This window comes from Chlorocebus sabaeus, chromosome 21, assembly GCF_047675955.1.
Source record: "Chlorocebus sabaeus isolate Y175 chromosome 21, mChlSab1.0.hap1, whole genome shotgun sequence".
In the NCBI taxonomy this organism is placed as follows: Eukaryota; Metazoa; Chordata; class Mammalia; order Primates; family Cercopithecidae; genus Chlorocebus; species Chlorocebus sabaeus.
The window spans coordinates 47,561,169-47,577,023 of NC_132924.1; the positions used below are offsets into that span (position 1 = coordinate 47,561,169).

Sequence of the window (15,855 nt, forward strand, 5' to 3'; positions counted from 1 at the left end):
AAAGTTTATAAAGACTTACAAACTTTAAAATGATGAATTCCATTCTAAAGTAAGGTTCCTTACCATTTTTGTGTTGTAGTCTTTTTTGCCAGTCTGGTGAAATCTACTGACTCTTCTCAGACATAATGTTTTAAAATTTATAAAATAAAATATGTAGGCTAAAAAAGGGAGTCAGTTAAAATACTGTTAGAAATTTTGATTTAGAGATATATATACTTTCTTATTAACAAACTAAAATCTAGAAGTTCAATAATTATTAAAATTTGACATAATGAATATAAATAACATTTTGAAAAAATACATAAGATAAAAATAAAAAATAAAATAAAATTTAATGTATTATTTTATTTTATAGAGACTATTGTAGATATTTTAGTATTGTGGATAATTAAAATATGTTACCTTTTCTTAAAGTAGGAAAAACTGTAACAACTATAACGTGATACTTATCAGTGACAAAGTCACAGGCATTCCTGACTACATTTTTGGTTGAAAGAAATGCTTAATTTCAATTACATGTTAGTGAAAATAAAGTTGCATTTTTCCTATTCAGATTCACAGACCATGTGTTAAGAATCTTGATCGAATATGACCCAATTTTGATGATTTTATTAAGTTTCTTTCCTCTGAAATACCTTAGATGCTCTGTTTTAAATGTGAAAATACCTAAATTGAAAGCTTGTCTTGTCTCGCTTTACTCCCATGGAGGTATTTAAAAAGACATGTAAACTCTTTCAGAAATGTACTTTGTTTTCCTTCAAAAGTATACTTTAGAACACTAAATTGAACAAAAGCAACATCTTCCTCTACACAGACACAAATGCGTCTCAATATCATGGTGTCAGGATTTCACAGTTCTTGACATATTACTTTTGAAGGTAGAGCTGCTTCCCGCGTGAATCTCCAGGTCTGGTTGCAACCTCTGCCTTCCTATCTATGATTCTTCTTTTTCTCACACTCAAGAAAGCCAACCAGAGGCAATGATTGGGCACACTAATGAATGTTAAACTGTTCTACTTTCTTTTGTAATGAAATTATTTGGAAACTTGTGATGTTCCGTGATAAATAACCAATGAATTGTGGCAATGTTCCTAGTATACAAGTGTGGTGAAGCTCCCTGGTAGAGAACAGTTGTTCTGTGCATGGTTACATACACTGTGGAATTAATGCTGGAACATTATGTCTTTTAGGCCTTAAAAAATAAATTGCCATTTAGCATTTATAGCAGCAGTACTGAAGTGACAACCTTAGTGATCTGAAAGTGTTCCTGTTTCTCTAAAGCATAGGTTGGCAAACTTTTCCAAAGGTCCACATAGTAAATATTTTCAGCTTTGTCGACCATATGGTCTCTACTCTGCCTTTGTAGTACAAAAAGAGACATAGACAAGACCTAACCCAGTGAACGTGGCTGTGTTCCAATGAAAACTAATTTATGGGCACTGAAATTTGAATTTTATATAATTTTCAGATGTTATAGTACTTTTTTAATATATAAACACTATTCTTAATTTGTTGTGAGCCATACAAAAAAGGCAAGGGGCCAGATTTGGTCCATAGGTCATCTTTTGCTGCTCGCACTCTTAAATATGAAGCCAATAGCCAGGTAGCAAGCCAATTAAATAGGTTGATCTAGCTGGCTAGGCCATCCCAAGGAGAACTGTTCTTAAAATAACTCTTAGCTAGAATATGAGGTGAGGAAGTCTGATGTTCCAAAGGATACCACATATAGAAACAGAATTCAAAAAAAAAAAAGAAAAGAAAAAGAAACAGAATTCAAAATTGCATAGATAGAAACTCTCTCTGTCTGAAATCAATCAGGACCCTGATCTCAAAGATAACATGTAGGGGCATCAATTGTATACAGACAGATTGCAGATTGTGCTGTATCAAAAAACGTAGAAGTGTTATGGGAGCAAATTTGTACAACACAAATTTAGAGCTTTGTTTTGTCTTTGTTTTCTCTCCCTGAATGCCTAATTAAAAGGAGTATGGTATTTATTTGCCTTTGCTAGAGTTAGTAAACATGGCACTATTCCTATAAAATTATTTGTGTTAGCAAGAACATGAAATTTTAAAAGGCTTGGTCTTCTAAATCTATGAGAAATATCTTTATTACTGATTATTAACAGCAGAATTAATTTTCAAGGCATTTTTGCAAGCAGAAAAACAAAGACAAATTAAAGAAAAAAATCAGAAGGAGGGTGGTAGACAGTAGCAATATGGTGTGGGTGTAGACAGATCCCTGTGATTCATGAAAAAGTTAGGGCTCACAGATTAACTCTGTCTTGAGAACGTGTTTCATTTCTTATAGAATGATTCCCATCAACCAGTTTCAGATCATTGCGGAAATTAACACAGAATTCTACCTATTTAGAAATCAGGCTGTGCAAAATCTACAATACTAAATGTGAACTCCAATCCTGTGGTGGTGATCATCATGGTGGTAGTTGTTGTTTTATAAATATCAGCAGGCACACATCTGGGACTTTAGTGCTTGCCACAATGTCGTTTTCTGGTTGACATATATCTAAGAAATGCGTATATTAACACCCAGGCTATAGAGCCAAGCACATTTTAGTGCCGGCTACAGCTGAAAGAATATGTTTCCATTCCTTGTCCATCTGTTCTTGGCAACATGAATTTAAACTAGAAACACAGAATAAGTTTCATGAGAAATATGTCTAAATGGGGTTTAGAACAGCAAGGTGGAAGCTCTAAGTTAACATTTGATTTTGTAGCTAAAATATTGTTTTTACTTCGAATAATCTCATGCTACAGCTACAGCTTAAAGTTAAAAATAATAGATTTTTATTATTCACTTAAAAGTTTGGTGGCTTGGTCTCATATTCTTTTTAAAGTGCTTTTATTAAATTTGCCTATGATCCTGGGCTTTGAGATTGCAAAGCACTATTTGCTGCCACACAGTTGAACTACACTGAAAATAAATCATTAGCATCTCTAAACTCTATGCTAAAATTGAGTTATTAGAGAGGAGTGAGCACTTTCTGTACAAAGTGGATTCCATGCAAAACACATTTGCTTGTTTTTCTATGAGTCCAACCTCAAATATGACCAACTATTACGTGGCTATCTTGTATAATAATCATGCCTCCCACTGTATTCCACCCCTCTAGCTTTTCTGCTACTAAACAATATAAAATTAGGTATTTACATTTGAAAATACACAAAAACACATAAGAATATTAAAATGGAAAAGAACCATATATGTGCACCTAGACTTTGGCCTGCAAATCAAGGGTCTCAGGACTCTGAGTTAAATAGGTGAGCAGAAGGGCTGTCACTGAGTCTTGGGACAGGACTGTCTGGGATTCCATTGATGTGAGTTCAACTTCTGATTTCCGGCTGAATGCAAATATTCAGATTGGAAAGGAACCTTGAAGCTCACACAGTCCGACCTCCACCTTTATGTTAAGATGATTTCTAAAATTGTATAGAGTCTGCCCTTTTCATATGATTGACTTATCAAATGTAGCATAGTGCATCAAAGCAATAGGGTTCACATTTTGGCTCTGTCACTTTCTAGGTATGTGAGTATGAATAGTTATTAACTTCTCTAATGTTTAGCTTCCCTATCTGTAAATGGGGAGAATCACATTTATCTTAAATTGGTCTGGAGCAGGAGTACATGAGCTAATATAATTAGTCCTAGTAAATACTCAACAAGCAATAACTCTTACTATTAGCACTTTTCTAATGTCCTCTGCTAAAAAAAAAAATTAATAATAATGATTGCATGAGACTAATTATCTAGTATACTACCAAACAGTATTTTGGTAGAATATTCCTTAATATTGGAAAAACATTTCACAAAACTACTATTGTTTCTTGAACTTCTGTACAGTTACCTATTACTGTGGACAAGTTAACTCAAAGATTTAGGGACTCCATCTTCTAATGCATAAAATAAGAAGCTTCAACTCCATGATCTCTAAGGTCTCTTGTTCGAGTAATTTAACAAAATCATGTTTGACAGCATATCCTCATATTTTATTTATAGTGTTGAAATGTGTATTTGCTGCCAAATGTCTGATGTGGGATGTATAAATGGTCCTTATATACATGTGGAATAACATTAAGTTTGTTGATGTTAAAAACTACTGGGTTTTTTTTTTTTTTTTTAAGTATTATTTGGCTCAGAATCTGTGTTTCCCGTTTTGTTTTAGAATAAGCTGACAGTAAATCATTTCCCACAGAACCTCAAGGTTTAGTTAAACTGAGAGTTATAAAAGTAGGCCATCTTTTTATTACTTTAAGTTTCTAAGACAAGTTTTCTTTGTGAAGTGGCTGTTATTTTTTTTTAAATCTCCATAATATCAAATGGCATTAAATTGTGGATATATGTATACACATTGTAACTTAAAAGGCATCTACTTTCTTTCAGATCTCAGTGACCAGCTGCTGGAGGTGGTCGGCTTGGAAGGAGCCATGGAGATGGGGCAAATATACACAGGCCTGAAAAGTGCTGGCCGGCGGCTGGCTCAATGCTCCTGTGTGGTCATCAGGTAGTTCTCCTTCTGTAATTGACAAAGGCATTTGATATGGCATAGCCTCAAACTAATTAAAAGTATGCAGAACTCTCATAGTAACATTGTCGTCTTTGGGTTCCAAATGATCAGTGACTAATACTAATATATTTCAGAATAATGGACATAGGCAGATTGTATAAAATATTGGTTAGCTATTACTTATCTGGTTTGTTGGAATCTGATTCTCTCTTGTTGACTACCATGGACACATTGATGCACGAATTCAAACATACAAATTTTATGGTTGATACTCATATTAGTCTACTGAAGCACCAAACTATTTACTGGGCAAATTATCTAATGAAAATAATGACAAGACACCATTGACTTAAATTCTTTCAAGGATTAAAGTGCTGCATTCAGATTTTATGTATGTTTTAAATTTTAACTTTTTCAAGCATTTTTTTCCCCAAAATTTCACCTGCAGGAAAAAAGACAGAGTTTCACTCTTGTTGCCCAGGCTAAAGTGCAGTGGCACGATCATGGCTCACTGCAACCCCCACCTTCCAGTTTCAAGGATTCTTCTGCTTCATCCTCCCACATAGCTGGGATTACAGGCACCTGCCACCACACCTGGCTAATTTTTGTATTTTTAGTAGAGATGGGGTTTCATCATGTTGGTCAGGCTGGTTTCAAACTCCTGACCTCGTGATCTGCCCAGGTGAAACCACGGATTGTAGCACAGACATAATTGATGTTATTTATCTGAAAGTATTGGTGCTGGAAAATCTGAGACATCAAACACCTTTCTCCCAGTTTGCAATGTGGGGTTATAAAAACAAGGAATCTCTTTTGGCTGTAGAAATTCTGATCGTGTCATTAAACATAAACCCTGAAATTTTTCTTTTGGCATCCAGAATTTTTTTTAATATCACTACATTTAACAGGAAACTCATAATATTCCTGTGACTAAAGTACTTTTCAGGGGATTTATTAATAGTGGAGAGTTGAAGCTCCTTTCACAGGAGATAAATTTAGAGCCCAACTATTACCATATTTGCCTTCCCTGGTCTCATCATCTTATATCTCACATATAGTCTGTAATATAAAGTATTTCCTTGCTATACTTAAAATGAAATATTTTCCCCCAGGACTAGCAAGTCTCTGCCAATGCAAATTGATGGGGAGCCATGGATGCAGACCCCATGCACAGTGAGTACAGAATAGTTGATATGCTATGTCAATCTCAGTTTTGCTTTCCTCTTTGACTAATCACAATAACTGATTTTTTTCTTTATGTCTTTTCAACTTATCACCAAATAGTCTTTTTGTTGTTGTTGTCATTTTTGTGTCAGAGCCACTGCATTTAGGTTTTAGACATTATATACCCTTGGCAATGATCTAGCTCTTGAATGTTTGTGTTAGCCTAAGTATAAATAGATCTTTTACATAGATCAATTATAAACCATCAATCAATTATAAACTCTGGAGCTAAACAAAATATTAATAAAAGTTTCTCTTAAACATTTTTGTGTTTATTTCAGAGCACATTATGAGAATATTATTTATGAGAACTGCAAATATAAGCTTACATGTGAATTTATTTCTCAGCTGTTCTATTGCCTCCATTTGGGGGATTTGAGGGCTTTCTTCTCCATAAGAAAAAAATTTCTCTCCAGTTTCTACCATAGTTGTGTTTTCCAGATTGAGATATTAGTTAAGTCAGACATTTTGACCTGCTCAAAAAAATTCAGTTTTCATTTGCATGGTGAATATTTTATTGCATTTCAAAAACAGGCTAGGAACTGCTTTTGGCACTGGGAGTAGAAACATGAATGGGAGTAGAAACATGAACAAGACCAACAATGTAATTTCCTTCAAGTTTCTTACATTCCAATAATAGGGGACCAGATAAATAAACAAATATTTGATAAATATAACTTCAGACTGCGAGAGTTATTAAAAAATAAGGTGAAATGATGAAGAGAAACTGGATTAGGTGTGGAGAATACTACGTGATATAAGGGAGAACTCTTTGAAAGGACAGAGCCGAAAGCTCAGTATAAAATACAAAAAAAAAAAAAAAAAAAATTTGCTGGACTTGGTGGCGCACACTTGTAGTCCCAGCTACTCAAGAGGCTGAGGCAGGAGAATCACTTGAACCCAGGAGGCGGAGGTTGCAGTGAGCTGAGATCATGCCACTGCACTTCAAACTGGGTGACAGAGTGAAATTCCATCTAAAAAAAAAAAAAAGACACTAAGGAGGGTGGTGTGACCAAAGCTTCTAGAATTAGGGGAGATGGTAAGAGGCTAAGTAGAAAAGGTAGACAGAGAACAAATCATGTAGAAAAAATGATGGTAAAGAGCTAAATTTTGATTCTAAGTACAACAGGAAACTACTGAAAACTTTAAGCATCATCTGATTTACATGTTTTTAAGTTCACATTGGCTGCTCTGTGGAGGATTGATTATACTGAGCAGCAACTGAGAGATGGATCTATGCTAGTACTCTGGGCTTGGGCAAGGATGGCAGCAGGGAAGTAAAATGAAAGTAGATGAATTTAAGCTATATTCCAGAATTAGAACAGGAAAAATTTATTAATGAGTTCCTGGGGATGCAGGTGGTGGAGGAAAGGGCTGAATTGAAGTTAACTCTTACCTAAGTATGATAGTGTCATTTACTGAGTAAAGTTCAGAGAGAAACTGGCTAGAGGGCAACAGGGGAAGATCTTAATCTTGCACAAGCATTGTGTTGAATGCTTGTGTTATATGTGAGTATTTATTAAATATTCACTAAATTCTAAATAATGAAACCATCATTTTTGAGAAATTTTGGAGAAAATACAAGTCCTGGGAGGTTAAATAGCATACTCAAGGTCAGGTATGAAGTAGATATGGAAGTAAAATCCAAGACTCTTTAATTAAAGCCCATTCTCTCAACCACTAGTGTAAACAACTTTAGCTGCAGATTTCAAACAGCACAGATTAGCATGTAAGAAGGAATTTTTCGTTTTGCCTTTGTAATGGTTTTACTCTAAAGCTATTGGCTCAAACTTTGTGTATAACACATAAACATAACTTCTTGTTTGTTTCTGGTGTATTCCTTTAGCTACCTGAACACTTCATCTTTTTCCTCCCTTCACCAGTATGTGTACATATACATCTTTTTTGTAATCATTCACTCTCCAAATGGCACTTCTAAATTCACATTATTCTATTCACATGGATGCTTAAAATGTTGTTGTTAGTGAAGGTGATCATTAACATCATTAATGATGGTGATGGTTATAGTGATGATAAAGGTGGTAGTGATGGTGGTGATGGTATTGCAGGGGTGGTGATGGTTTTGATGGTGGTGGGGGTAGTAGTGGCTATTGTAATGATGGAAATAGTGGTAAAACTTGTGCTGATGGTGGTGATGGTAGTTGCAATTGTGGTGGTTGTGATGCAAGATAGTAGTGGTTGGTAGTGGTGTTGTTTTTAATGAAAAGTCACTTTTCATCAGCCTTGGTAACAAAAGAATAAGTAAATCAAAGAAAATAAAATCAACTAGCTTCCATGAATACTCTTTGCATTATTTTGGACTCTTCTCAGGAGAAGAGGCGTTTAGCCTCTTCTTATGCCATGTTTTGAGCCAAGAAGCGGTCACAGCTATGATAATATCTAATATTTATTAAGTCCTTAGAATGTCCTGTACACACAGTTGGAGACACTTGACCCATGTTGATGCATTTAATCCTCACAAAAATTCTATGGTTAGCCTTGTTTTATGGATGAAATAACTGAGGAAGACAAAGGTTAAATAGTCCATCTAATTCTACACAGTTAATAAACAGCAGAGTAGAAATGGAAACCCAGGTAGTCTGGCTCTAGCATCTACACGCTTCATCGCTGCTCCTCATTGTGAAGTTCAACACGAAATGGCCCCAGTGCATGCTGGAGATCTCCATCCAGAGTGTGTGACCTTTGGTAAATGACGGACTACCTTTCTCTCTGACTAACTTTCAAGCTTCTCCCGCTTGAAAATCTCTGCCTATTGAAATTTAATTAATGTGCTAGAATAATTTAAGCTTGTTTAACACAAGTACTTTTAACACTACTTTTGTTAATTTTTATTTCAATAAGTAATAAGACATTCATTTCACCTGTTAACTATCATGATTTACAATTGTTAAAATACTAATAATTTTATGTAACTTACATTGAATTTTCTTCCCTTGTAAACTCACTTATTCATTTAAAACATTTATTGCAGCTTATAGTAGACCAAGAATCATAATAGACTATGGCTCATTATTGTGATTTTACGTTCTGGCATACTCTACTTTTCCTAGAGCCACATGGGGTTCTGAACTTTAAATTTCACTGTAATTGAAGAGAATATTTAGTATTCATAACATTGGTATGGTTAACTATGGAGCGTCTTTGCTTCAATTGAATAACCCAATATTTTTCTTACAGAACATAAGAATGTTGCAATGTTAAAATTCTCTGCTGAATTTAAATATCTGTAATCTGACATTCAATTTATGAAGGAATTGCTCTAGACATAATTTTAGAGGAGAATAGAAGTTCTGTTTTTTCTTTAAGTAGAATATATAAAATAGAAATAACAATTAATGCTTTCTTAAAAATCAAAATAATACAAGTTTTGGAGTTGGTGGGTAGTGATGATGACACAACAATATGATTGTACTTGGTGCCATTGAACTGCACGCTTAAAAATGTAAGTTAAAATGGTGAATTTTATGTTGTGTATATTTTGCCACAATAAAAAAAGTCACTGAGAAAAATATTAGTGTAAGATTTATTTATACATTTCACTGATTGAGTTCAAAGATCAGGAAAAGAAAAAGACTGAAGAGCTTAATACTAACTCTTCAAATATGCACTTGGTAATTATTTTTAGGACCATCTAGATTCTGTCACTGTAAAGCCATCAACATAAATTTTTTAAGTGCTCCTATATTCATTGTTTTGTAATAGTCACTGAGTTAACACAATTATTTTATCCATGTAACTATTGCTTGTGATAATAAGCATATCAAACTGAAGACAATATTAATTCTAGAAGAGTGTATATTGAAAATCGTTTTAGAAGAGCTGTCTTTAGGCCAGACTCCAGAGCCTATTTTATTCTTTCTTCTTCCTCCTCCATCCTTCCTCCTGAGCACATAGAACATATGATTCTATAGTCAATATGTTCTTGTAAAGGGAAGAAGAAAGAGCAGCTTGGGGTGGAGGGTAGAGGGAATAGAGTGGTAGGATAGGAGAGGACATAGACTAGGTAAGATTTTATTTTCTATCTGTACAACCAGCACCCCTTCACTACCCATTTATTTTAAGTGATACATGACCAGTAAAGTTTAAGTGAGAAGCAACTATTCAAAGTCTCAGGAACCTCAAATTTATTACAACTAAAATGGACTCATCATTTGCCTCCCGACATCTCTCCTTCCCCAAGTGAGGTCTTCTCACATCCTAGATCTGCGAATCTTCCCTATATCATACTGAGATAGTGAAACAATTGAAACACCTGGCGTTTCCTAAGCTAGAAATCTGAAAGTCATCCTGTACTTCTCTCTATACCCTCAAATCCAATTTACATGTCCATATAATGATATGACCTATTTCTGGAATCTTTTCCTTTCTTTCTCTCCCTACTAACCACTGTCTTAGATTTATTTGGTCCAATTCATTTCTCTCTCATTCCTGGCAAAATCACATCGATATTTCCCCATCTCAATTTTTGTTCCAATTAAGTCCATGCTTCACATTTCTATCAGAATGGTCACTATAAAATATGAATCTCACCGTGGCACTCTTCTACTTAAAATATCCTTTAGTTACTTTCTGCCTCATAAAATGTAGTTGAGTGAGGATTCCTGTTTTACCAATATAATCTCTTACTTTTTAAAAAGTCTTTTCTTTTTGTCCAAACAAATTTTTCCTCTTCTTTAGTTTGGTAACCAACTCATCTTTTGAGACTCATTCCTTGCTGTCCCTCCTCCATAAATCCTTCCCTGAGCATGACCCCTCCTTCCACTTCTCCACTCCTTTTTCTCCAAATAGCCTAAAAGCTCAGCCTCAGTGTTTCACAGTTTTATCAAAACAATAACAACATTACGTTGGAATTCTCAGTTATATGTCCAGCTCCTTTTAGACACAAGCTTACTGAGGTCATGGACCATGATTTGGATCATCTTGGTAGCCCCGGAGCATAGCACTGTGCCTCACACATAATTATATTGCCAATACCAAATGCACTTTGAATTTGCAAATTTCTGAAATACTTCTTGGGGTAGTATAGCATTTTTTAAAAGTGTTTTTCTACTAAATCTTCTTTCACTGAACATAATGTAGGTTGGCTAGCAATTCATTCACATATTTTTATATATAAATACATGTAAAAGTTATTTTGAGTTATCTTTATTCATTATATTCTCAAAGCAAAGAATTTGAATGTATCAGAGAAAAAATTCTTTCTCAATCTCAAAAGATTTAATCCTTCTATTTCCTGTATGGTATGATTAAACTTCTTTGGGCCACTTCCCGCTGGATTATCAATTATATATTGCTTTTGCACATTCAAAAAGCTGCATTCTGTTAATTATTTGAAATATTAATAGGCATGTATTATTACTCATGACACATTTATGAAAAGTAATGCCAACAAGATTTTAATGCAAAATTACTCTGAGTTTTTTGTTTATGATGAAGACATAAAAAACTCCTGAAACTTCCTTCCATGTGATAGAGAACGGAAAGGAAATCATGAACAGATTACACATTAAATAGCGAAATGATCACAGGGAGACTAAGAAGACTCTACAGAGAGATAGCTGAGGCCATGGCAACTTCTAGAAAACATTTATGTATGTCTTAACCCCTCTTTGCCTTTTTCTGTACCTTCCCTGGCATAATACCTCTTAAGATCTTAAACCTGTTTGCCCAATCTTAGCTTACAACTACTTTCAATGTGCAATTGAGCCCTAACCTGGTGTGGGACCAATACCCACCAAGCCTGGTAGTCTTGCTGCCTTAGGTACGATCCTTTCAAATCCTGGGTACCCTATGAGCACCTGCCTCCTGCTGCCCAGATTTCTACTGTGTGACCCATTCCATGGGATGCTATTTTCTGACTTGACTGCCGGTTCCCCTCCCTGGCACTAACACTTCCTTGACTTGGACACTGACTACTTGCTTTGCCTTTGTTTGCATCCTCTACTAGGAAGACTAGGTCCTTTTTCTATTGCCCTAGCCACTACAGTTATCTAGACTTCATTTTGACACTTGTTTTCACATATTCCACCATAACTTTAAAATACAAACTATTTAAAAAGAAAAACAGTATTCTGGAGCTTATTACATTTTTTGTTTATGTGATGGTTTTTTCAATGTTAAAATGATCATAATTCTAAAGTGTTAGTTACTGTTTAATCACTTGCTAAATACACAATAGTCTCAGGCCATTAAGATATAAAGTAAAAGGTTGCATAAATTTAAGTTTTTCAAGACCCAGCAAGTTAATATCAGCTAGACAAAGGTTGCTGGATTTTTCAAGACATAAGAACAGCCTGGAGATATTTGGAGTAAAACCCTGGTGACAATGCCTAGATATAACATTTACCTTGCTTACCATGTACCAGTTTCTGTTGTATGTGTACATGTTTATTACTTATTTAATCCCCATAGCAACCCTAAGATGTCAGTAAAGTTGTTATAATCCCCATATTAATAATTTAAGAAAAACCTAAAGCCAGAGAAGTCAAGTAACTTTCCCAAGGCCACACAGCAAAAGGCAGAAATAGGCCATTGGGTTTTAATATCTTAATTATGATGCTTTGCTACCTCACTCAGCCACTCTTCAGAGGCTTAATGTATTTTTTTTTTTTTAAGATGGAGTTTCTTTCTTGTTGCCCAGGCTAGAGTGCAATGGCGCAATCTCGGCTCACCGCAACCTCCACCTCCTGGGTTCAAGGGATTCTCCTGCCTCAGTCTCCCGAGTAGCTGGGATTACAGGCATGTGCCACCACGCCTGGCTAGTTTTGCATTTTTAGTGGAGACGGGGTTTCTCCATGTTGGTCAGGCTGGTCTTGAACTCCTAATCTCAGGTGATCCACCCGCCTCAGCTGCCCAAAATGCTGGGATTACAGGTGTGAGCCACGGCACTCAGCTGCCTTAATGTAATTCTAATACTAATAATCAATTACAACTCTATCATTTAAAATAGAAAATCCCTTTTCATCTTATTTATATTATTTATTTTTATGTAATGCATATTTTGTTTTCCAGTGCAGCCAAAGCTATCCATCATATTGTTGCCAGAATTACTGCTGATCAACACAGCTGTGATGATCTTACTCCCTTGATCTCAAAGTTCAATGCCTCCTCGTTTTACATAGAAAAAAGTTCAGAATCTTTGTCATGACATTATATTATTTTCCCAAGGCCGGCAACAGACTGCCATGCCTCATAGGAACCATTTCCCAGAGGTTTACCATGCATAGTACTTCCTTTTTTGCCTCAAATCCTTACCCGCTATTTTGTGCTTTAGAAATAGATTAATTCTTCTGGTCTCCAGGCAGGCTACCTCCAAATCTGAGGCTTCTTCCAGTAGTTATCTAGGACCCATGGTTTGCATTTCTTTCATCTAGTCTTACCTATGGTTTATTAATTTCATATACTTAATTTTTCCCTTTTACTCAGATTGCCTGAATTAATTATTCTGTCCTATTGGGATATATGTATTTTTATAAGTTACTTCAAAATCTTTCTGGAAGGCAATGAGATATAAATACATACATACTAAAAATAAAATAAAATCTCTTCCTTCAATGCCAAGCTTAGAAGCAATTTCCTCATAAAGCCTTTTTAACTTCCCATCTGTCAGAAATATTTGCCTGATCCTTTGTACTCCTGTGACTCTGTTGATATCTTCTTAACAGCATTCCAATTCACAGACTTGTATTTCGGCTACGCATGCCTGCGTCCAGCTCTTCTGACTTAATTGTAAGCATTTTTAAATTTCATCTTTAATTCCCCTTCATACTTTGCAAATGTCTTTTTACATAGTGCAATTTCTGATAAGAAATTCATAGTCGTTTGAATCATTGCTTCACAATATGTAATACGTCAGTTTTCTTAGGCTGCTTTCAAGATTTTTTTCTTTGTCTTTAGTTTTCAGCAGTTTGACTTTGATGAGTCTGGGCATGGGTTTCTTTGAGCCTATCTTGTTTTAGTTTCACTGAGCTTCATGAATCTGTAGCTGTATGTTTTGCCAAATCGGCATATCTCCAGCCATTATTTTTTCAAATATTGACTTCTACACCACACACTCTCTCTTCTCCTTCTAAAACTCTGATGACATGTGTTAAGCACTTTGTGTATTGTCTCATAGATCTTTGAGTCTGTTCATTTTTTATTTCCTTCTATATTTTCTGTTGTTTACGTTGGATATCTATTCACCTGTATTTGAATTCACTGACATTTTTCTCTTATATCTCCATTCTGTTGTTGAGCTCTTTCAGTTATATTTTTATGTTGTTCATTGTATTTTTCAGTTTTAAAATTTCCAATGATTCATTTTTTAAATATCTTCTAGTTTCTCAGTTCAGGCTCTCTGTCTTTCATTTCATTTCATTTCAAGAGTATCTGCCATTACTTCTTAGAGCATGGTTATAATACCTGTTAAGTCTTTGTTTGTTAATTCCAACAATTATATCATCTCAGGGTTTGCATCATTGACTATATTTCCCCTTGTGGGTTTTTGAGACTTTTCTGTGGTTCATATCTTGAGAAACTTTTTAGTATATTCTGAATATTTTTAATATTGTGTTATGAGACTCTAGGTATTTTCAATTTCCACAGGAAATGTTAATTTATTGTTGTTGCTGTTATTATTTTAGCAGGTAATTGACTCTGTCAGGTTCAGGTTTCAAAAGCTGATCTATCTTCTGTGAGTTGTGGTTCCAATATTTTTGGTTTTCAAAGTGTTTGCAATGTTATTCAGATGTATCTTACTTGCAAAAGATCCATATACCTGTCTGAAAACTTGGTGGTGATATAACCCCAAATGCAGTTCTCAAAGTCATCAGTATGTTCGTTGAGGTCAAATCTATGCATACACAGCTCAGGGGTAAACTCAGGTGATCAAACGCAACTTTATAGGATACCTTTCTCAAGCCACCTCCTCTCCATGATCTCTTTGATATTTTTTTTTTTTACTCCCAGGACTCTCATATTGTTTCTCTGACTAAGAATCTAAGGCTTTTGTTTCCTTGCTTTGTCATATATTTCCTGAATGAGCATCTGCCTCCAGGGCTCTGTGATAAAGGAACAGAGAGAGGCAAAAGGAGTAGGAATGTCCCATGCTTTGGAAACATAGTTTCTCTAGTCAGAGAAAAGATGTCTCCTCCATTGGAGTTTTAATTACCTTCCACTGCCATGGAATTGCCAGAGGACTGGGATGGAAATGATTAACAGAACCTTTTTTTTTTTTTTTTTGAGATAGAGTCTCATTCTGTCACCTAGGCTGGAGTGCTGTGGCATGAAGTTGACTCACTGCAACCTCCGCCTCCTGGGTTCAAGTGATTCTCGTGCCTCAGCCTCCCTAGTAGCTGGGACTACAGGCACGCACCACCATGCCCAGCTAATTTTTTGTGTTTTTAGTAGAGACAGGTTTTCGCCATGTTAGCAGGATGGTCTCAGACTCCTGAGATCAGGCAATCTGCCTGCCTTGGCCTCTCAAAATGCTAAGATTACAGGCGTGAGTCACCCACCACATCTGGCCTGATTAACAGAATATTTTTCCCATTCACTCTGATCTGTAGGGTCCTTCTTTCCTATTTTTGTACCAGTAGGACAGGGTTTTTATTGGCACTTTCTATCTGTACCTGCTGTACAATTCCGGTTTTTGGTCTGCTTTTAAGTCCAGGCCAGGAGATACAAGAGGAGAGAAAAAAAAACAAAAACTAAAAACTCATCACTGGTTTGATGGCATTTCATGTTCTGTTTTTTTCCCCCAATTTTCCTTTTATTATTTTCTTTCCAGCAACTTCAGATATCTGCTACATGTGTTCTGCCCAGGGTTTATAGTTGTATTCAGTGGGAGAGGCAGAGTGAAGAGTGCTTACTTCTTCTTAACTGAAATTGGAACCCACACCCCCACCCCATTAGATTTTCTTGTCTATGGCTATTTTGGGATCTGGCTAAATTCTCTCCATCAGATCGGCATATTATTAGCTAGATGTACTTACATGCCGACTTGGAGATTTCATAGATTATTCCCCATTTTCATATTCCTTACAAAAATTCTAAGTAAGCCTAATAAAAAGCCTAAACTTTGAATCTTAAAACATACTCAATT

At 35.4% G+C, this 15,855-nt stretch overlaps 1 protein-coding gene across 10 annotated transcripts in view; it reads left to right on the forward strand.

Annotated features, from left to right (window-relative positions):
* Positions 1-15,855, forward strand: part of DGKB (diacylglycerol kinase beta) — an 833,256-nt gene that overhangs the window by 793,761 nt on the left and 23,640 nt on the right. For all 10 annotated transcript variants that reach the window (XM_073009083.1, XM_073009084.1, XM_007981994.3 and 7 more), the window contains 2 exons: positions 4,403-4,523; positions 5,639-5,699. In XM_073009083.1, coding sequence (XP_072865184.1) covers positions 4,403-4,523; positions 5,639-5,699 — 182 coding nt within the window. The remainder of the gene's footprint in view (positions 1-4,402; positions 4,524-5,638; positions 5,700-15,855) is intronic.